The sequence below is a fragment of the Homalodisca vitripennis genome, chromosome 2, assembly GCF_021130785.1.
Source record: "Homalodisca vitripennis isolate AUS2020 chromosome 2, UT_GWSS_2.1, whole genome shotgun sequence".
NCBI lineage: Eukaryota > Metazoa > Arthropoda > Insecta > Hemiptera > Cicadellidae > Homalodisca > Homalodisca vitripennis.
Window position 1 is genome coordinate 147,629,945 of NC_060208.1, and position 23,730 is coordinate 147,653,674.

General features: G+C 31.9%; 1 protein-coding gene across 1 annotated transcript in view; it reads left to right on the top strand.

The window, feature by feature from the left end:
- Positions 1 to 23,730, top strand: part of LOC124355844 — a 189,430-nt gene that overhangs the window by 108,311 nt on the left and 57,389 nt on the right. Inside the window, exons 4-11 of the mRNA XM_046806999.1 lie at positions 10,726 to 10,950; positions 15,162 to 15,302; positions 15,965 to 16,071; positions 17,008 to 17,141; positions 17,799 to 18,002; positions 19,356 to 19,583; positions 21,210 to 21,368; positions 23,350 to 23,610. Of these exons, the coding sequence (XP_046662955.1) occupies positions 10,726 to 10,950; positions 15,162 to 15,302; positions 15,965 to 16,071; positions 17,008 to 17,141; positions 17,799 to 18,002; positions 19,356 to 19,583; positions 21,210 to 21,368; positions 23,350 to 23,610 (1,459 nt within the window). The remainder of the gene's footprint in view (positions 1 to 10,725; positions 10,951 to 15,161; positions 15,303 to 15,964; positions 16,072 to 17,007; positions 17,142 to 17,798; positions 18,003 to 19,355; positions 19,584 to 21,209; positions 21,369 to 23,349; positions 23,611 to 23,730) is intronic.

Consider the following 23,730-nt stretch of genomic DNA (forward strand, 5'->3'; position numbering starts at 1 on the left):
CGAATTTGGACGAAGCCATTGACATCTTATCTAGCACGCTAGAAAAACTATACCTACATGGAATAGCCCAGTACTGATAATCGGTGACATCAACATTGACTGCCTTGAGACAAATAGAAACAATAACCAACTCCAAGAGACCCTTAATTCATACAATATCACAAGACATCAACTACCACCTACACGTATCACCCCGAACACTGCAACTTCCATTGATATGGTCTGCTCCAATCAAATTCCCTGCAAACCAACAGTAAATGTCATTAACACTTTCCATATCCGACCATACAGGGCAACTGGTGACACTGAACAACAACAAGTTCAATCCATTTGACCAAATTATGTATAGTAGACATTTCACTGACAGAAACTTGGAAAATGCTTAATAGGTTACTCAAACAGGAGACTTGGAATGACATTCTCAGATTGGAAACGGTAGAAGACACTTATAACACATTCCTAAGAACTCTGACGTATAACATGGATGTAGCATGCCCACATACTCGAATCGCAAGAGGAAACCGCAACAAGCCAACTGTACTTAACCAAGAGACAATGGAAAAGCGAAATCAGTTTCCTAGCTGCACAGGAAAAAATATCTGCTTACTGGCTCACATGAAAACAAGGCTAAGGCAACAGAAAAGAAACGGGAATATGACATTCATCTCAAAAACCAAAGGAAACTTAAGACATCTGAATACATTTAATAAAGCAGAAAATAAAAGCAAGGCAATATGGAATATAATTAATAAGGAGAGACACAAAAGTAAAAATGGTATGAAACGATAAAACTTAACAATAATGGAACTTTAATTTCAGATCCCATAAAGGTAGCAGATCACTTCAATAAATTCTTTTGCTAATGTCGCTAATAACACCCTACTACAAGCTTCATATGACGGTCACCTAGTTAAACGACCTTCCACTATACACAACATTCAAGACACGCTTACTCTCTCACCGACAACTGAACAGGAAGTTAGGAAAACTATACAGGACAATGAAACAGAAAAACTCAGCTGGTTTTGACGACATCTCCACTAAACTTATTAAAGCATGTAAAGATCATCTAATATTACCTCTGACCAACATAATAAATAAGTCATTCGCACAGGGCATCTTCCCAACAAAATTGAAGTTAGCTAAAGTGTACCCTAAACTCAAAAAAGGGGATCCAACACAAGCCAGCAACTATCGGCCAATATCCCTACTGCCTGCAATATCCAAAATTATCGAGAAGATTGTGTTATCAAGACTATTAAACCATCTCAATACTAACAACCTTCTTCCCCAAGAACAACATGGCTTTATGGGAGGTAAATCTACATCAACTGGATTGACAAGCATTGTCGAATATTTAATCAAAGCAATAGACAAAGGAGATACAACAACTGCTATTTTCTTGGATTTTACAAAAAGCTTTTGACTGCTTAAGCCATGACATGCTAGTGAAAAAGTTGAAGGCTCGGGGAGTGGTAGGGAAAACTGCTGACTGCTTTACGAGCTACCTAATGGACAGAATGCAAACGGTAGAAAAATAAGAAGCACAACACAAGGAGTGACAACAAAAACTACCTCGACACCACTGCCAGTCAGTAGAGGAGTCCCACAAGGCTCAGTTTTGGGCCCCATACTGTATATAATTTTTGTTAGTGACTTCCCTGACTACCTCAGAGAATACTGCTCTATGCTATTGTATGCTGACGATACAGTACTCCTGTTACAAAACAAAAAAGCCCACCAGGACTGAAAATAGACTCATATATAGCTATTAATATGGCAATAGAATATTGTCAAGCCAACGATCTAGTACTGAACAGCACTAAAACTCAGCAACTAATACTTGGACGAAGCAAAGGAGAAAGTTTTGGAACTACCAGAGGCTGAAAGAATGCAAAATGTAAAGTACCTTGGGACTAGTCATAGACAAAACTCTCTCCTGGAATGACCAAATAGACCAGTTATGTGGAAAACTCAGTACATCATTGTATGTGCTAAGGAGATTAAAACAAGTTGGTAGTCCAGAAATAATTAAATGTGCATACTACGCTCTCTTTGAAAAGCCACCTGAGATATGGTATAGCCATCTGGGGCAGCTCCTCGAAAACTAACACTAACAGGATCATGGTGCTGCAAAAGAAAGCAATCCGCATAATGTCAGGATTAGGGACCAATAGATTCATGCAGGGAAGCTTTTAAAAACTTAAATATTCTAACAACAGTTGCCTATTCATATTAGAAGTAATTGTCCATACCAGTCAACAAACCATACCAAGAAGAGGAGATGTACATTCACACAACACAAGAGCAGCAAACAATTACTCACTTCCCTCTCATAGATTGACTCTATTTGAGAAGCAACCTACTTATACGGGCGCCAAATTCCTGAACATACTACCACCTGAAGTTTAAAAATCATACTGCAGACAAACAGCAATTCAGAAGGGAACTAACCAGATGGCTCCAAGAACGTCCCTTCTACTCAATTGAAGAATTTCTTAACTGGAGAACTGATAACTTATTTACACTTACACAACCATCGTAAACTTTATTACATGTAAACTTTATGACACCATTCTAATCTTGAAGATTATGAATAAAGAATTTTGTCTATTGTCTATTGTCTTATTTGGATAGCGTATATAACAAGTCTAGCCTATTTTAATATACTTCAGTTCAGCAGTGTACCACTGTTACTTTGATATCTACATTTCTGTAATGATGAATAAGCTGTAATTTTATTTCGGTTTTTAACAAAGTTCAAATTAAAATAGTAAATTACAGCATCTAAAAATAAATTAAAATTATTATTTATGCCATTAGATAAAATTACATGTATCAAATTTTCTTTATTTAAAAAGTGTTTTAATATCCTTATGAGTCACCACCATTTATATTTACTAAAACATTATGTAAATAAAACATTCTTTTACTTGTCAAGTTTATTTGCCGGTCAAACCTAGGCCTACGGGGTTTCTTAGATTTAACCTCTAAATATTTATAAAGTTTCTAATGTCATTGTTTTGGTTCAAGTTACTATTCAACTAGGTTATCGCACTTATCACCGATGACCACTTTCTGACTCTCAGAACTGATCTTTAGTTTTCTGTTTTACTTGGCAACCACAGTATTCTACATATTATTTCGACTTGGGCCGTCTAATGTGACGGCCGAGTCAAAACTATGAAAGTCATCGGAGTCAGTAGATGATAACTCAGTACACGGAGTGGGTCCCAGCTCTTCTTTGAGACGACATGGTTTGTATTTTACCATTAGATACAGACCGGGTCAGATGTGGAGAACTATATGAACCAACTGATCTACTCTTCTTACTGAGTTGTTATTCAGACAGTTAAATAAACAAACGTGCTTCTAAAACATATTAATAATAACGCAATTAGAACAATCTAAACTAAACATGGGTATCTTTGTGCTGTGTATTCTTATGAACTTTTAAGTTCAAATTCAATTCAATTAAAAAAAAATTTATTCAACACAAAAATTTTTTTAGACATTTTATCATTCCCCATGTCCACTCACACGTGCGGGGTTTTTATAATTTAATTATCATACACTTTATTCTATATGGCTATATATGCAGCCACTGAACTTAAGTGACTTTGTTCCTTAAATCTTTTATTAAAAAGGGCATCTGTGGTAGTAACCAAATATCGTCTATATACAACAAGAACTCCATGAATCCTGTTGGAGTAACTTTTTTATTTTTCAACACCTGAGCCCACCCACTTAACCCTTTGAGCATCAGCAGCGTAATGCTGTGATCTGCAGAGAAGCAGCAAGATTAAACAAACCTGTTTTGCATGCTTTTATTTACAAGTTATCTGTTCTCTTGTTTGTACAGATAAATATATAACTTTTGCCTTGTAATAAATTAATTACATTTTCTAAAAGGATTTTTTAATTTTGAGTTTTGTTATTTATTGCAAACATTTACAACATTTTACAGTATATTTAAATCTATAGCTAGTTTTTAAACAAAGTACAGGTTTAAAAAAGTTTATAAGCATACATATTAAATAATGCAGATGTAAGCAAATGTTTCCAAATAAGTATGCTTTTCATGTTTAGCATAGTTATTAATTACAACACACACATATATAAAAAAAACCCTACAATAGTTATAAAAATAAACAACAGTGTAACATGAATTGTAATTAAACAAAATATAACATAACTCACAATAAAATGAATGAAAACAAGCAATGTCCAATTACATGACGTTTGATAAACTTTGATTGTTATAAGCTATTGACAGGTATGATTAAATAAACATTAGTAATGCACCATCTTTTTTGTGCTTGTTATAAATAAAAATAATAAGAAAGGATCTATTATCAGTTAACATCTAATAAACATACAATTGAAACTTTTTATACTAAGTTTATTTTATTATGTCAAATAATAACAGAGTACTTAAGGTTTTACTGAGAACCATACCTCACTTAAAATACACTCATCAGTTTATTGATTATGTTTAATTGCTGATATAATCAATTATTTTTTCCATTTAACAGCTGAGATTATCACCTCATTGTTGTCATTTTATGCACTCCTTATAAATGTTTTAGGTGGCATGGTATTTCCTGAAGCCTAGAGCTAACAATTGGAGAAGGAAACACAATTTTTATGCTGTAGATGTTTTGACAAAATAATCTTTAAATTTTGTTTTATTTATTTATGTATTGTAACCAAGTACTGGTCATTAGACATAGAGTTTATTTGTACTGTACATAAGGTTGCTCACTGAATACAATCAACAATTATATAGTGATTTCACTTTTTAAATGTAACAATCAGCTAAAATTAAAGTAATGAATGTTTAACTCAATTACTCATTTAAAGTAATCAAAAACAATTGAAAAAAAATATAGATTAACGTGGAAAAAACATGTAATATACCCAAAAAGAGTTCATAGCACGTGTTCAAACTTACAACAGTAAACTATAATCTCGTCTGTTAAATACAACAATCAGCTGATTATTAATCAGCAGTTAACAGGTTGACTGCCACACTGATGTGTCCCAAAGCTTGACTGCCAAGAGTATCAATTTTTATACTCACCTACTTACTTCCACAGGCCATGAGTCAAACACCATTAATAACCACACCATTGTGAGTCCTCACAGGGTTAAACATATGTTAGGATCAGAATATAAAAAAATCTTATTTATTGGTAATTTTAATATTTTATTACATATATATTTATTATTACCTATTATATACACTATTTATTAACCTTAGTCACTTTTTTTAGGTAATCCTGACTTTGTTTACAACACATGTTTTTGCTATAACTGCAGTTTGTTTGTTCAGTCTTATTTTAGGTTATAATCATATTAATTAAAAGTTTCATTAATATTATAATGTTTATTGATTAACCATGGCTAATAAACCTGACGATGAATATATTTTAAATAAAAGTTTAAAGACTAATAACGGTTCTGTAGACTATAACAGTGACAACATACTTGAAGCGATTGAAGACAACACAGATTCAGATCCAGACTTTGTTTGTCAGCTTAATGAGATGATGAAAATCATATAATTTAAAGAACACATCATTGTCAGCTCACTGTTTATATAAGATCATATTTTCTCATAAGTCTCACACACCAATAAACATATTCTCAACTAACAGCAAAAAGGAAGCAAGTGTTCTAAATATTATAAGAACATTTCAATGAAAAAAGACAGTCGCTTAAGTTTTATATCAACAAATTATGTTTATTTTTATTTGATTGGTTCTTTGTTTTATTTTGCCAATAAAAATAACGTCTAATATCTAAAATTTGTAATTTTCTTAACCTTCAATTGTTTTCATCTACAAAAATTTACAAGCTGAGGCCATGATTATTAAAATTTATACTCAAGATAATTTAAACAATTTTACCTCAAAGTGAATGTAGGTAATACTTATTTAAATAAAAAAAAATTACTTGTAGAAATATTATTTTGATTAAAAAAAGGTGTGGCCCCACGGGATGGAACCTGAAATCTCCTTGGCAGTCAGGCCTTGGGCGCTTTAAATCTTTGGATTGTATAGAAAATAATTTATTAGAAAAACCTAATTCTTATAGTCTATATATACATTTTAAAAATTGACAAGTTTCTCTTTATCAAATAGAAAATTAAATTAATCATTCGTAGCCATTAATTCTCATGAATGACCTTCCTCATACTACTTTTTATTTGTTACGTCATCTGTGTACAACATTTACAGATGAGACAAAGAATGTAACAGAGATTGAGTGTGTCATACAAAGATCTTAGTATGAAGTTTGCATTCAGCAATAATAGTCTCAATAAAAATATAAGCAAAGCAATTCAATTCTTGTCTTTTCAAACAATTATCAATATATATAAATCTCCCTACCTTACCTTGTGATTTATTTTTTTAGTGTAGCAATAGACAGAAATCTCATTGTAGTTACACATATAAAATATTCAGTGAGAAAACTAAATTCAGGTTATTTTGGTTTTAAAACCGTTGGATCCATAAGAAATTTTAAACAATGAAATCTATCCACTACAAATACTTTATCTCTTATAGAAGACAAAATGGAATGGCATTTTGGGGGAATTTGGTTAATTCTAAAACTGTTTTCTCAAGAATAATTATGTGACTGAATTAGACAGTGATGCAATCCTTTTTTTAGAAATAATAACATGTTACCCTCACATAAATACATTTTCAAAACATGTAGCGTTTATAAACTCAGTAATTAGGTATTTTACGAAAATCAAGTAATTTATTCCTATAACGTAATAAATAAAATATTACACTAAGTGTCCAATAGTACTATATGGGCAAGAAGTAACATGGGGCAAGGTGTGTTTGTTATTTGGTACTAAAAGTACATAGAAATCTACTTGCATTTCTGAACAATATACAATCATTAGAATATGTTCCTAAATGTCATCTTTAAGTCGGATTTATTATATCTCAGTGGAAGAAGACTAAAGTAAATACTATGTTTTAGAATAGTTAGTAGTTTTATTTGTAATATGCCTACTTCATTATTCACACTTATAAAACTGTACACTTATTGTGAAACTTTACTAAAAATTATAAAACGCCAATAGTCAACTTTAAGTAATTTACAATATTTTAAGATGATGGTTAATTTCCGCACTTTTTTATATGCCAACAATTTTGTAATAATAATTGAAAAAAATCATAAGAAATTTTTTACTTTAAATGTTTAAGTATAGTGGGAAAAGCATGTAGGCTTTGCAATTTGCCCCCAAAAAGTTATTTCAATATGTTTTTTTCTCTGTTTCTCCGTGTACCCCAAGATTACCTTAAAAACTCATTTACCTAAATAATCAAGCAACCGTGCATCTGCCCAGGTACATGATAGTCTGAGGTATTTATTTAAGCACAGGATCAGATTTCACAAACCCCCAAGACCGGTAAATAATAAAAAAGCAATAAGGAAATGCATAGCAATGTGTATCCCATCGGCATCTAATATACAATGGTAATTGTGAAAGATTGTTGTTGTGAATGTGTAAACTGTTTAATAATGTTATTTTAAGTTTATATATTACAATAATGCATTGTATGTAACTATAGTTTAGCAGTACAAGTTCATTACAGTAGTGTATGTATGTGGTCATCCATATATCATTAAGTACAGTATGTATTTATTACTAATACACAATCAGATACAACTGTATTAGTGTAATTAGCAATGCAATTAGCAATCTGTTGCATTAAATCAAATAGTATTTTATTATTACCCCTTGTAAACAATGTAAACATTACATGGCCATGATATTCTGTTTATCAATAGAACATTTTATTTGTAATGGTCCATGGTTAACGAACTTAGTTTTAATTGGCAATTGAACTTATAATGTGTGCTGAATAAACACTCATTAGCATCTCTCTTAAGTTCATTTAAGCTTGCTCCCCGCTTTCGTCTCTGATCTTGCCATGTTCAGCCATTCATTCCATCCTTACTAGTTGTAAGCAAATTATATACACTTGGGTGAAAAACTAATAATCTATTTGGTTCTATATTTTAAGGATTATATACTATAATTCAGATTAAAGATATATATATATATATATTATATATATATATATATATATATATATATTACTCTTAATTAAAGATAGCAGTCTCTACTAGTCTTCAGTGTATGGAGATAACTTTTTTTTTATCTACCACTCCTATGATCCTTTCAATATATTTACGGAAAATCTAATATCTAGTTCTAGTTTGAATGTAGCTGATTTAGTTTTTTTCGTAGACCTTTTTGTGTGGTGTAGTGGTCCATATCCTTATCGCATGAATAATTACATTCTTAGGAGGCTTTTGTGTCAAGGCTCTTTTCTATCTACTTAATTGTAGGTCTTTCTTGATATGTTACTTATAAGTGAATTGGTTTCTTAAATTATCCTTACTTAAAATAACAGTAATTGCTTTCCTACACTGTTAAACTGAAATAGTAAGAAATCAACAATAAAGGAAGTAGGTCATGCAGCACTTATATACCTAACTCCTTATCAAGTACAACTCATAACTTAGTAAGATTATCTTTCAGGAAACAAACTTTAAACATAATTATGACACTTAAAATATGTACTAAGGCTAGATTATGTTACGCTGTTGTAACGTGGAAAAGGTAAGTCAGACCCAAAGGTAAACACTAAACATTAAACCCCTAAACACTAATGAACAGTAATAATGTATTAAGACTAGAAATAAATCTTTCATTATAAGTTATCCATGTATAAGTGTGTTGTTTGAAAAATAATCAATTATATTGTATTTAATTTAACTGTTGATAACGCCAAAGTACTCATTATAATTTTAGAATAAAATTAATTCCATTTTACTTCTATTGTATTAATAATTGTCTAATGAATTTAAAAAAAACTATTTAAAAATATACAAAAAATCAAATATCCAAATTTTGTATTATACCCAATTTGAAGATCCCATATATACCCTTATATAAAAATATCCCATTTAAACACTACTTCCGAATGATATAACATATATTCCAGAAATAATAATTTAAACATCTTAAACCTGTTGTTATAAAAAGTATAAACAAATGTTTTGTTAACATTTTCATACCAAAATTTCATTTCATACTTTAATTCAAAAAACGGATTCAATACATAGAGGTCTGTCCAAAAAGTATTCCACCTACTTTTATACGAGGCATGTTCAGAAATTAAGTACTTTATGATTCTACTGCCGCCACAGTGCTGCAATCTGTGTTCCGCACATGCGCATTAGTCGTCTTTGTTCACTTACTATCGACTCACGCCATTTCAGTTGTTCTACGTTGTGTTTTCAGTTTTCTCTTAATGTTTAAAATGTTCAAGAACACAACAACGAACTCTTGATCTTGTGTTGAATGGAAGACAATCCGTGATCCCACCAATTGTGAGATTCGTTCTCTAATAAGATTATTTAACGCGAGGTATGTGGAACCTGCTGAAATTTATCGTCAGCTTGGAAATGTTTACAGGGAAGACGTGATGAGTGATGAAATGATGAGAGAGTGGGTTAGAATGTTCAATAGCGGTCAAACATGTACATGCTGAGAATCAGAGTGGTCGGCCTTCTCTCATCACCGATGATATGGTAAGAGTAGTTGTCGAAAAAATCCAAGAGAAGAGACGTTTCACTATGACAGTGCTATCTGATGATTGCCAACAAATTTCACGCACTATTTTATATGAATTTGTTACGGACGGCTTAGGTTATCACAAGCTGTGTTCCTGATGGGCTCCAAAAATGCTCACTGACGTGCACAAAACCAAGAGACTGGGAAATGCTTTGACTTTTCTTACATGGTACAGTGATGATGGTGAGGATTTTTTAAACAAAATCCCATGTGATGAAACTTGGGTCCGTCATGTCACACCGGATTCCAAACAGCAGTCATTGAAGTGGCGACCTACGCAATTCCCGAAGAAACAAAAATTCAGGACAACAGTATCTGCACAAAGATTTATGTGTACTGTCTTTTGGGATAGGAAAGGTGTGTTGCTAATAATTGATTTTCTCCCAAGAGTTGAAACCATTAATGCGGCAAGTTATTGCAAAACCTTAAGAAAACTAAGGCGGACAATTAAAAACAAACAGAGAGGAATGCTCAGTAATGGAATTGTTTTGCTCCATGACAATGGCTCCATACCACACAGGTGACACTCAAAACATTGGTTTGACAATTTTGTTGGGAGCAGTTCGATCACCCTCCTACAGCCCGGACTTCGCACCGTCTGACTTTTTCCTGCATATAAAGCGCTAGCTAGGCGGTCAACGCTTTGAAACCGATGATGAAGTGAAAATTGCCGTGGAGTCTTGGCTACATTCATTGAGGGAACCTTCTACAAAGAGGGTATAGACAAATTGATCACCCGCTACGACAAGTGCTTGAACATCAGTGGAAACTATGTCAAAAAATAGTTAAGCAAATGCATCACTTCAAAGGTTAATGCACAAATACAAAAATATAGCTATTTGTAAATGTTTAGTATATAATAACTTGTACTGTTGTCAGAGTCTAAACATTCATTAATTCAGTAACTCTAATAAGAATTACAACCTTGTTATATACTCGTATGTGTGTTTAAGTGTTAGTTTATAAAACATTATGTTTGATTAATTTTTTTGTTTATTTCCAGTTTTTGTTAAACTATATACTGAAAACTTATGAATGCCAATATGTTGCAGGAGTGAATGTGAAGTGGAGGGAGAAGGTGCAGGGGATGGGGAAGAGAGCTGCAGCCAGGACACTTCTCCAGAGGACAGTAATGATGATGAAGAGGAAGAGATGTCCCCCACTGCACCACCAGTCACAGTCTCTATGCCATCATCTCAACCTCCAGACAACAAGGTTATCCTGCAGCTGTCTGGTTCCTCTTCAAAGCCTGCCACCTATAAACTCAGGGATTCTAGGTTGGTTAAACATTTTTTGGATCTATTAAATTCAAATTTTATATCTGTAACGTTTAAGAAATAAATCATCCATAATCTTTACGTATTGAAAGTTATACGTTTTTTCTGATCTGCTATTTTCTAAGTTTAGAGGATCAGCCTACCTTATTTTCTAAATTCAGGTTAGTTAAGAGAACTAAAACTTGCCTTTTTTTCTTACGTCTTCCTGCAAAAGCCTTTTAATTTACTACAAATAATAAATTTTAAATATTATTTGGATTAGGACTAAAATTTAGGTTTACCTCATTTACTGAAAAATTTAATGTGGTGTAAGGCATATTAGGCCTGTACCAATTTTTGGAAAACCAAAGAATAGTAGTAATTAAGAAGACATCCGCTGCAGTCACTGTGTTAAACTATCATAAATCTCTAGCTAAAATATATATATATATATATATTGTTAACACGTCTAGTACAAGACGTATACTGACTTTTAAGAAATCTGGAATAGTAGTGAGATACAGATATGTCCACCGCAGTCAATGTGTAAAGACAAAATGCTAATTGATTTTAAATGTTAATCAACAATGTATTGACTTTTTGAGAATGTAATTGAATCTTCTTATATGAATTTCTGTTGTATATCATTAAATTATTATCATCCCCATCCTAAATTGCATATTCAAACTAAATCATCTTCCATACTTGGTATTTACACACATTTGTTTATTTCTAAATGTATTAGGTATTTACATTACATTAGACCTCTTTATAGACATTTGCTTTCTTTCCATCAGGAGCTAAAGTTATTAGACTGCTGGAGGAATTTACTCTAAGATAAGCAGTGTAAAATTGTCACTGGTGGAACTATTATCTGTTAAGTCCATTTTGTTGTTGTGATTTGTTGATTGTCATTGCAAAGCAAACTTTAGCAGGAAGTTGCATCCTTTAAAATGTAAAGGGATGGATAGTCAGATACAGTAAGTGGTTGGATTATTTTTAAAACCACTACTCAATTCACTTCTGGATTGTTACCTTGATATTATAAAACTGTTGATCTATGAAATTGGTTTAATTCTACTGGACTTCTGTTAAATCAAACTAAAACCAATATAATAAATTTCAGACCTAGTAACAATGGTAATAGCTTCTTAGAAAATTCTGGATTAAATCTAGTGGACTCTCACAAATTTTTAGGTATCAAAATTGACAACAACTTAAATTGGAAATGCCATGTAAAACCACCTTGTAAACAAATTGAGTTCGTTTCGATTTGCAATGAAGATTTTAGTAGAATCCGTATCTATAAACACATGTAAAATTGTATACTTTGCATATATTCAGTCAATTCTTAAGTATGGTATAGTAATATGGGGATCATCTCCTGATTTAAAAAAAGTTTTCATGGCACAAAAAGCAGTGGTAAGAGCAATGATGGGAGCAAACTTCAGAGAAAGCTGCCGTCCTATATTTAAAAAAAGCAAAAATACTTACACTGCCATGTTTATACATATTGGACATTTTAAATCTGGTCCACAAACATCCAAATATTTATAGTTCATACACAAACCAGCATACCTATAACACCAGACATAAGGATCTTTTGTTGTTTCCAATTCATAAAACTACCTTATTAGAGAAAAGTCCTTTATATATGGGTATTCGTGTGTACAATAGTTTGCCAACATCATTAAAACATCTTGAAGAAGCTCAATTTCATAAATGTATTAAAAAAAATATTATTGAAAAAAGCCTATTATAGCACAGATGAGATATTAAATGACAAGACAATTATATTTTAAATAAATAAATTTATTTAAACATCCCAGCACATGCACAAGCATAATAAGTGTGTATGTTGAATACTTCTGTCTTACTTTTAGGAAATTCCACTGTTTTACTTTTAAATTTAACATTGTTTATTAAATTATGACAATGCACCTGTTTGTATTACAAATTGTAATAATGTTCAAATGTAATGTGCAATAAAGACTTTGACTTTGACTTTGACTTTTGTTGAATTTCAGGAGGTGTTTCCTGATTTAGTTTCTTTTCACTTTTCAAGTACTTCTTTCTAGTAGCACTTGTATAACTTGCATGGTTTTTTTATTGTTGTTTGAAGCCTCTAAATTACTTCCTACATGATCTTTACTATTAAAAACGTGTGTGTTATTAGTATGCAACTAAATGCCAAAATATCCATAAGTAAATCTAAACTGAAACAGAATTTTTTCTCCGGGATGATTTTAATTTCCATATTAGTTCATTTCACTGCTTAAGTAAACTTCCAATCAGAATGGAAAAACTCTTCTAGCAGTTAAAAATTCACATGATCTGCTGTAAAAGTGTACACAAGGTGTCAGCAAAGTACTTGTTTGCTCTTGTGTGATTGCAACCATTTTTACTAATAGTCATAATCAAAAACTCTTCCCAATGATGATAACATTTTGTACAATAAATTACCTACCTAGCTTCGCATGATGTGTCTACAGTATCATATAAGAAAGTGATTGAAAAAGGCAAGCATTACCTCCTGAAATTGGAATCACTCTCGGAATCATTATTCTGTGATTTCCTATTGCTACGCCCTATTGTATTTCCACATTCCTCACAGTCTCTTCCTGCTGAGGACACAACAATAAACAACAGGAATAATAACATTTTACAAGACAGCTTTTCATCAACTTCAAAACAATTGATTCTAATGAATTAATTAAAACTAAAGGACACTCATGCCGCTTTACATACCAACCCGTGATGGCAGTACTCACTGTTTTCCTCCCTTCAGCACTGCAATGTTCATTACATAGAGGCTGGCAAACAATTTTCATTTTAAGTGACATAGATTTCCGAGACGAGTTGATTAAGGTTGCGGCTATTAGTCTCATTCGTAGATTTCTGACTAAGTCAGAAGATTCTGCAGTTGCTTGGTTAACTATTTTTTCAATAAATAAGATCTTGAAATTTTCACAGATTTTTTTGATTGCAAGTAGCCCATATTTAGTCTTCTAATACCTGTAATTGATGAATAAGAATAGCAATAAAATGTTAGTTGAATATTAATGAGACTAATAAGTTAAGATAAGATATGATGTGTTTTATTATGTGTGGTAACTAAATTTCAGATCTAAATTATGTTCTTCAGAATAGTTGTAATTTATGTTTCCTTAATACCTATTTACTTTTGTTTATTCAGTCACACATACTGTTATTGCATAAATAATATGTATGATTACACCGGAAAAAGAAATTAATTAAATTCTTTTGTTAGAGAAACAAACCAGTAAAAATCTTGTGTGTGTTAAAATGGAGAGAGTTTATTAAACAATGCCGCTTAAAAACTTGTGTTTATTCATGGTATTTATTTATGCAAGTAAAGTATTAGATATATACAGTACTAGAAATTGTTTGCTTTATTAAATGGCAATACATATACAAATTTATCAGTAGACTTCAGCCCAAAGGATAACATTATAATATGGGAATTGAAGAAAAGGAGAAGTGCCAAAATTATAATTTATGAAGATAAATTTATGAATTGTGAATTGTTAAAGATTAAATTCAATATAAGAATACATATTGAGTCAAAGGTTTATTGGCAGTTCCCTTTAAGTATTCGATGATTTCCCTAGTAGAATGGCATTCTAGCTACAATATACACTTGTAGAAAGTACTTATTAGCAATAAGTTTGTAATATTAATATTTTGTCAAGTATTAACATAAAACATGAATTTTGTATTAGTGTTATTCCTTAGCTATCATTACTAACTAGTATCTTTTCTATATTATGATACTATCATAAACAGCTGTGATTACATTTATAATGACATCGACTTAAGAAACTAAGATTAGCATTTTGTCCAAGCCCAATAGTTATCAAATAGTAGCTACAATCCAATGTGAATATTCCTTTTTCCTAATTATCACAGATTTAAAGGTTTTCAGTTTTCAAGTCTCTTCATGATTTTCAATTTCAATTAATATTGACTCTATGATCATAAATATATAACTAAATATATATCACTTTTATTGTATTTAAGGATAATCAAAACAGTATCTTTTTATTACAAAGGAAACTAAATGTATTCTTTCTTATAGTAATTACAAGTAGTATAAACTGTTGACTATTTTGATATATACTGTAGAATGTGTATAAAGTTTATAATGATCTTTATTGTTGTGTTATAATGAGCTTTAATGAGCTTAAAAACAATCCGGTAACTTGTTGCAGAATAATTGAGATAGCTGGGGGACGAGAAGTGTTCTGTCAAAGTCGGACAAAGGCTTTAAGGAAGTCTCGTTCCGAGGATAAAATGGCTGGCAACAGGTGTAAAAGTAAATCTCCTGCGGGCATTTGGGAACTACGTACTCGGTTAGTAAATGTACCTGCATGTTTCATAAATTCTTGTAGTAAACAGGGTTTATTTTTACGCATTCACACACAGTTTATATTGCAATATTACTTTTTTTCTTTTTGCCGTTATTTAAAATTAAAAGAATTGTCCAATTATCATGTACTGTAATCAAAAAGTAAAGTCTAAGGTAATTTCTGAGTGCAGTTAGTTTTTAATGATGCCAACCATTGATAAACTAAAATTATTTTAGAAATATGACTGTATTAGTTAAAGTAAAATAGCTGACTGAATGATTCAGCTCATTAAAGTATAGAAGCACTTGGGTGAAGATTCATGAAACAATGAGAAAACTGAAGTTTGATACCAATGACCTAATCGTTACTTATTTTTTGTTTTAATCATTGAAACTTGAATTTTTAAAGGTCTGTACACTGTGCAATCAGTTTATTTTTTGTATATTTTTTAATAAAGAGGTTGAATAATTTACCCAAAAAAAATTTAAAATTCGTTTTAATAGGAGTTTTCTTATTTTGGTTATTTTAACGTTTTGGATATTTATATATGGTATATTGTGGGAGATGTAGGCTTCAAGGAAATAAAACAATTTAGTTATTAAGGAAATTAGGATCTTATTTTATCATAGTTGAGAGAATCTGCCTAATTCATGATTTGAATTTAGGACTGGGGAGTCCAAGAGAAGCCATCCAGCGAGAGAGGTTACGGAGACTGTTTTTTCTACGGAAGTGCGATCCGTGCGTCATCAACGTACACCTCCTTCCGCAAAAGGTAAGGCATTTAAGAAAGGCGTTTTATATTACTCAGTTTTCATTCTGTAAGAAAATTTAAACAATTGTTCACTGTTTACAAGCTGTTTGTTGAGATGGAATATTCAAGCAGTTAATATTATTTTGTTTTAAATGCTATTGGTAAGTGTAAAAATCATATCTCAACATCACAAGCATGTAAACTAAACAAACCACAACCTCATAGAAGACAGGACAAGCAAAAAAACAAGTTCACTAAAACCAACACCAAAAACAATACAGACACTAAAACAAATATTACCAACACACAAATCACAGCACAGATTAATAAGTCCACACAACATTGACCAACCACTTAACAATGGCGAGTAGAATTGTGGGTTATTATGAACAAAACAACCAAGATGATGGCAATGGTTGGATACTAATCCATTATGTTAATTTATTTTTAATTTTGTTTGTGTTCCAAGATTTCTTGTTTTTTATTTTTATTAATATTTGAAGCCACAAGCAGTTGAATTCAACTGGTACTAGGTTAATTGGTTGGCTTGCTATTTTTAAATTAGAATATTTTCCAAGTTTATTTTTACAGATATAGAATTCTTGAGAAAATTGGTTTATCTAATTCTTGTGATATTTTTCAGATCAGCAATGTTAGTAAATTTTTAACATTGTCAAAAAATAAGATTTTAAAGATTTATATTAGTTTTTAAATCATAAAATTCAATAAACAATGTCAGTATTCATATGTTATTATACTACATACTAAGTAGGTTATGAAATAATAAAATATACCAACCTAATTATATCTCAAGATATATAGTAATAAGTACTAAAACTAACATTCCTCCGAAATCTCACAACCAATACCCATAAATTTTCATTATTTTGCTATTTGCCTCATAACAAATCTGAGTCAACATTCCTACAGTAAGTGAATCAGTGCACAATGTTGCAGGGGGCGCCGTGGTGTTTGATGACATAGATGAGGGTTGGAGAGGCCTTAGGCTGGGGGGAACCTTGTCCTCAGGTGGCAGCACCCCCAGTCCTCCCAGCTATCACTCCCAGCACCCGCCTGCTCATTTCTTCAAGGTAATATCTGTGTTTGTTCATATGCATTTAAACTGTTAAATGTATGTGGGCATTTTGTAAATAAATTATTACGGTACAAATATACATGTTTTGCTATTGTTAATTATTTAGTTTGGGCACATTAAAAAAAAATCATTTTAAAGAAATGTAAAGTTTTCTCTACACATGCTTTTATTTGTTTTTGTGTAGAACTCCGTTTCTGTATTGTACTTTTGTTTAGTTTTGTAAAAAAAAACAAGTATTTTTACTTAAAATATAGTTAATAACATTTTGTTTAATAGAGCTATTCATCGTACAAAATATGTTGTAAGTTGTTTTAAAAATATAAATTTTTAGACAAAATTTTAATATTTAAATAACAAACATATTCTTTAAAAAAATTAAAGTTATGGTGATGAACAATATCAAATCACTTATAATAGCTTTTAAATTTTTAATGAATTGAAAATAATAGTTATTTACAAAAACTTCAAGAAATCAGTGAAAAAGTAAAAATTATTTTAAACTATCAATACACTACAAATACATCAGTTGGGCCTCTCATAGTCCAATAATTAATGATCCATTATTACCTGTGTATAGTTTCCTTGTATGGAAGATGATAAACTGTATCAAGGCGTAACAATCAATATTGATGATGAAATTGTTGGGTGATAGGTGTCCAACTCAGTGTCAGACGGAGAGTCACTGTCACCTGAAGGTGGGAAGGTGCCAAGGGTGATCGGCAGCCTACCCATCGCTGAGTACGAGGGCTCACCGCGTCGTTACGGGCCCCGACAGTCTGACAACCCTGTGCTGCCCAGTGCTCACAGCTTGCTGGCCTCCCCCTCCGTGTACACCCCTCGCCCTGGCTTCCCCCAGGTAACAAACCACAGTAAACAATTTTGTTTGAGAGAAAGAGAACAAGAACATTTAGATACATTCTGTTTCATTGATTTTTGTATTTTGTGATACATGCTGTGTCAAAAGGAAAATATTTATCAATAATATTTATTATTTGTATAAAAGAGCATAAAGCACCCTTGAGACAGTATGTCCATTATAATGTAAAACTTCTCTTACATCGGAGATGGTTAAATTGTGAAGTGTCTGAAAATCAAGTTTAAATATGCAAGTTTATTAAACATTCTAACAGCATAGAAAAAAATCTCATGTATAATAATGTGTGTTGTGAGAATTAATACTATTACAGTGGAGTCCCGCTAATCCGAACACGTGTAATCCGAACGTCAGTTAATCCGAACAGGTCCAGGAGGAATTATTTATAATGATAATGAACAGTTCTAGGAACTAATTACATAAAAAATGAAAATGGGTGCATCATTTCGTACATAAACAAAGAAAACTTTAATTAAATAGACATACAGTATTTTATTAAGACAAATTGTGTACGGTACAGTACATAAATAATGAAGTTAAATACAGTACCAAATTGAAACTTATAGGTTAAGTATGAGTTAAATTACTGTATTAAGAAGTGAAATCAAACAAAAATTGGACGTACAGTACTGATATTATTATTGAGTACAATATTAATTGTTAAAAGACATAAATTCAGTTATTGTCTTCTGTCGCATTAAAGAGAGTCTATTGGATGACGCGTAGTTTCGTACAACTATTGAACGCGTGGACCCGTACAATATCCAGTACGCTCACATTGCTTAACAATAGAACTCTCACACTAAATATGGTAAATGTGCTTAGTATTCGCAAACACGTTTATTTGTCAAGAAATACAATGCAACAGTCAGAAAACATGTTTTAATAAACAATGTTGATAATTCTATAACAAAATAGACCCATTCTCAAGTTTAAAAACCGTATTTTTCTGTAATTCTGGCTAATCCGAACAATCACATAATCCGAATAGGGCTCGGTCCCAATTAGGTCAGATTAACGGGACTCTACTGTATTGGTTATTGTGTACACTCTTCTCTACTATATTACTGTAATCATTCACAATAAATACTTGGTTGATGTAAGTGCAAACCTGAAGATCAACTTATTGCACATAACAGATATTCACAACAGTCACTGATAACTAAATACCTTTTGTTCCTTCATGAATATCAGCCTGGAGTTTAATATCTAGAAAATTAAATAATTTATATCTTATTTGTAGCTGTCCAGTTTTATAGTATTGATTTTCAAAAAATGTGTATAACTTGCAATTTTTAATTTCTTATAACCTAATGTTTCCTGAATGTGTAATAGAGAGTGGTGGCAGAGGAGGGGGAGAGCATGCAAGGTACAGATATGGCAACTTTAGACACCACAGTTGCTACCAGCCCCTCCACCAACTCCATTGTTACCACTACAACCGCTACCACAACTGGCCATAATACCTTTGACTACCTCTATGAATTCTCTGAGACGCGCAAAGTGCTCGAGGAGTTCTTCAAACCTGGGGACAACAAACATGCCAGTTCGCAACCTTTCCAGGTACTTTAAGATTGATACAACCTCTTATACAAGTCTCATTGTAGTAACAAGTAATTACATTGATATTCACCAATTTTTAAAGCCAAATTGGTGCCAGTCCTCCTTATAGGTGTTCTACTTTCTAAGTAGTTCAATAGTAGAAGGATCAGTAGAAATGAGTGGGGACCTCCTGTGACATACTACTGTATTTGTGTATGGAATACATATATTATATGAGTCAAACACAATTAACGTTCACTCCCTATGCTATCATGTTCCTAACACCTGATTCTGCTCTTTAGTTTCTTTTAGTACTTTTAAGGTTTTTTTTTTTCAAATCCATGTTCCTGAGTTGAGAAGCTAACCACTCAGCTACTTGGGACAGGATATTTGAGTTGGAAGTACAGTAAAAGTGTAGTTTTACTTCAGTTCTAAAGTGGCCTTGGTTTTCATAAGTGCCCTAAAATTATTTTTATTCTTTACTTCCTCTCTTTATGCATGATACAGAAGAATGTATTGTGATGGGTTACACTGTAAGGTAAGTTAAGTAGTTCTTCAGCTCAATCAAAAGAATTAGACACATTTTGTATTAAATATTATTAATAATCTATTCTTATTGGGATTACGTATTGCACTCAATATATTGAAATCATTCGTAATACTACAACACAATTGCTTGTAAAAAAAGTTTAAGATGTCTTATAAGTATTTCAGATCACTTTATGTTTTTTCTTTAGGTTCATAAATAATAGAGGGTAATAATGGGTTATTTACCTTAATCCAAAATATAATCAAATTTTTTTAATACATTAAGATAAGTTATAATAAAAATATTATCATCACTTTAATTAACTTTTGATTGCTTTATAATAATAATTTAATTAATATTAACTTTATTTTATTTAATTTTATTTTGTTTTATCTAATTATTTTTAACATACTATTTAATTAGGCTGATCACATCAACCTCATGTAGAAGAGTAAAAAAATGTATTTAAAGTAAAAAGCAAATGCAGCTTAAACTTTTGAAAGTATCAATAAGTACCATTTTACTCACTATATTAGATATATTTACAAACTATCTGGATTGGCGTTATTAAAAAAAAGGATTTGACTTTTGGCTTTGAGATTTACACAATCTTACAAAGTTTCCTCCTGATGTTAGATATTTTGCTCAACATCATTTCCACATCACGTAACAGATTACTTTTTGAAACCTCGAAATGTTGTTGTGATTCATTTTGATGATTCGTTCAAATCAGTGTCCTTTCAGCAGACGTTTCGTATAGGTTAACAAAAATGAAAAAGAAGCAATATCAGGTGAGTAGGAAAGTTGTGTAATCTGATGCTTAGCCAAAAACTGCTGGACAATATCCGATTTTTAGCTGGAACGTTATCATGATGAAGTTAACAGTTCTCACTTTGATGCATTTGTGCACGTTTTTGACAATTAGCTTGTAGTAACCGAAATAACATTTCACAATATTATTCTTTAGCGACTGTTTTGGACCCATAGGGATGAACTCATTATGAACAATATATGATTTGATGGGATATGATTTCAATCCTGATACTTATTGAATAAATCTTGTTTCATTGTTACCAATTTAAAAAAAGAGATACATCCAATGTACCAATGTATTTCAGGACCTAGACTATGAACTGAGAAGACAATCCGGGGAAGGGAATGCCTATGTTGGCCTTAGGCTAGCAAAGTCAACCACTTCACAAGAGGATGTCAACATGGAGACTTCTCCACGCAAACCAAGTGAAGAAACTAATGTTAGTGATCTACTTGCACTACAGGTGATGTGTCTAATGTTGTAACATGACAGTCAGTTGTGAACAAGTTACCTTTCAGTTAACTCTTTGAGCTCATTCAAAAACAAACAATCGCTTATACTTTTATATATAGAGATTTTTGTGATTGAGATTCGTTTTTTCACCAGTAGTGCCTTAACTTTTTGAGTAGGGATCAATCGATAATACAAATCACCAAACTGCCCTAAGACTAAAATACTTAGTGTGACTTAATAAAAACTTGACATAATTTTTATTTGCACCATTAAAGATGTATGTACTTGTTCATAAAGTTGTGTTTTCCTTGAGGATAGAGATATAAAAAATAAAAAAGAGTAAAAAAATGTATTTTAGCCTAATTTCACAAATAAACAAAGAAAAAGTGTCAGGATCAGAATCATCTTTATTTATCAATAATTAAGATTACAAATATGTCAAGAAATAAAAATACAATAATTATGTTATTTTGTTAGAGTGTATTCAGGAGGAATTCTTCCAGGCTATAGTAGAGTCGTTCTAGTAGCAATCTTTGTAGTGAAGTCTTCAAAGCTTTCCCACTCTTATAATGCAGGTCTTGGGGGAGATGGCTGAACAGTTTTCTACCCATATACGAAGGTTTTTTTCTCATACAATGTGTGATGGTGATTGGGTAGAAGTGTCTAATGTTAAAAGTTAAGTAATGTCTTATTTTACTAGGCAAAGTTAGGGCTAAGAAGCCCTGTTTAACACAATCTGGGGACCAACGGCTTAAAAGTGACTTCCAAACCACCTGTATATTGTGTTGGTGTATGATATTCAGTTTTGGCAGATCTTTACTGTTGACATACAGGATTACTTCCTGAGTGTATCGCGCAACCACTGTCAAGATGTTCAGTGCTTTAAAAGCTTCTCTACAGTATTCTCGGCTTCAGAGGTCATAAAGGACCCTAATGGCCTCTTTGGCTAGACAAGGATCCTTTTCAAATCTGTAACAGACGAACCCCAAACTATTAGGTTGTATAACAAATGTACATCAAAAAGAGAGAAGAATGCTGTTTTAGCTGTATAATTGTCACTCATTCATTTTATTTGCTTTATGATGTATAGGTCGTGTTCAATTTGTTACTAACATTGTCAAGATGTGGTGTCCATGTGAGGTTTACATCTAATGTCATCCCAAGGTATCTTACTTGTGAGTCCATTTCTATATCGGGAAAGATTGGTACATCTGCTGCCTACCTCCCAAATACAACTTGTTTGGTTTTAGAAGGTTTAACAGCCAAATTATTTCCAAAGCAATACTGAAATGCCATATTAAGGGCAATATAGGAAGATATTTCAATTTGATGACACCTGATGACATGGTCTGTCAGTAATTTCTGCAGATGAGTTGATCGTACTTTTGAGTAATGTGTGTAGTCAGAGGGCTGATTTTGTATTTAATTTTCATATATATAATCCTAAGCTGCTAAAATATTCTCAAAAATACATCCATGATGGATGGCTATGGTGACATGATGATAAATTAACATCAACATTTAAAATATATTTAATTATTATACACTAATTACCTCGATTTTTAATATTTATAACAAAAAACTAAAAAAACTAATAGTCTTATTAGTGTTACTAAAGAATATTAATTTTTGTGATAGTTCATTGACATCAAATCAATGGATACACCTCAATTAACAGGTTAAGAACATTTATTGTATTTTATATTTGAATATATCTTTATATTTAATTGAAAAATTAATATAATTTCTTATTATTGAATATCTCATGTGAATGGTTACAAAATGGAGATGGGACCCTGGATTGTTCCTGCTCAAGTAATCTAGTACCATGTCCTCACTGCTTTTCTCTAACAATTTAAACTGTCTTAATTTCTTAAAACTACTGTAAGTAAATAGAAGTAGGACAATTCAGAAATTGGGTATTCGGATTCTTTTTTCTATTCTGCACCGCTTATCTGCTCTTTATCTGAAACAATAAATGGTGTTCACAGTCAAGCTGTGGAGGGTCAACGGAGGACCTGGAGACAGAAGTAGGTCAGGCGGTCGGCCACTCACGCAACTTCACACTGTCCCCCGAGACGACAGACTGCGACTCCAACTGTGATAGCGAGGCATCGTCCCTACTGGCGGTGGACCCTCTGCCACCCCCTCGCCCCGGTCCCCCCAACCCTCTCTTGTACTCCTCCATGCCGGTGTTGGAGGATGGTCTTTCTTCCGGCCACACTTCAGACACCGACAATAACAACCCCACTGTATGTAATTTTGTCATCATTGTTTGAATATAACCTGACATAATTTAGAAAAATAACACATTGAATACTGTACAAGATCATAAATTGAGTCCCAATAATGTTCACATCATAAATTGGGAT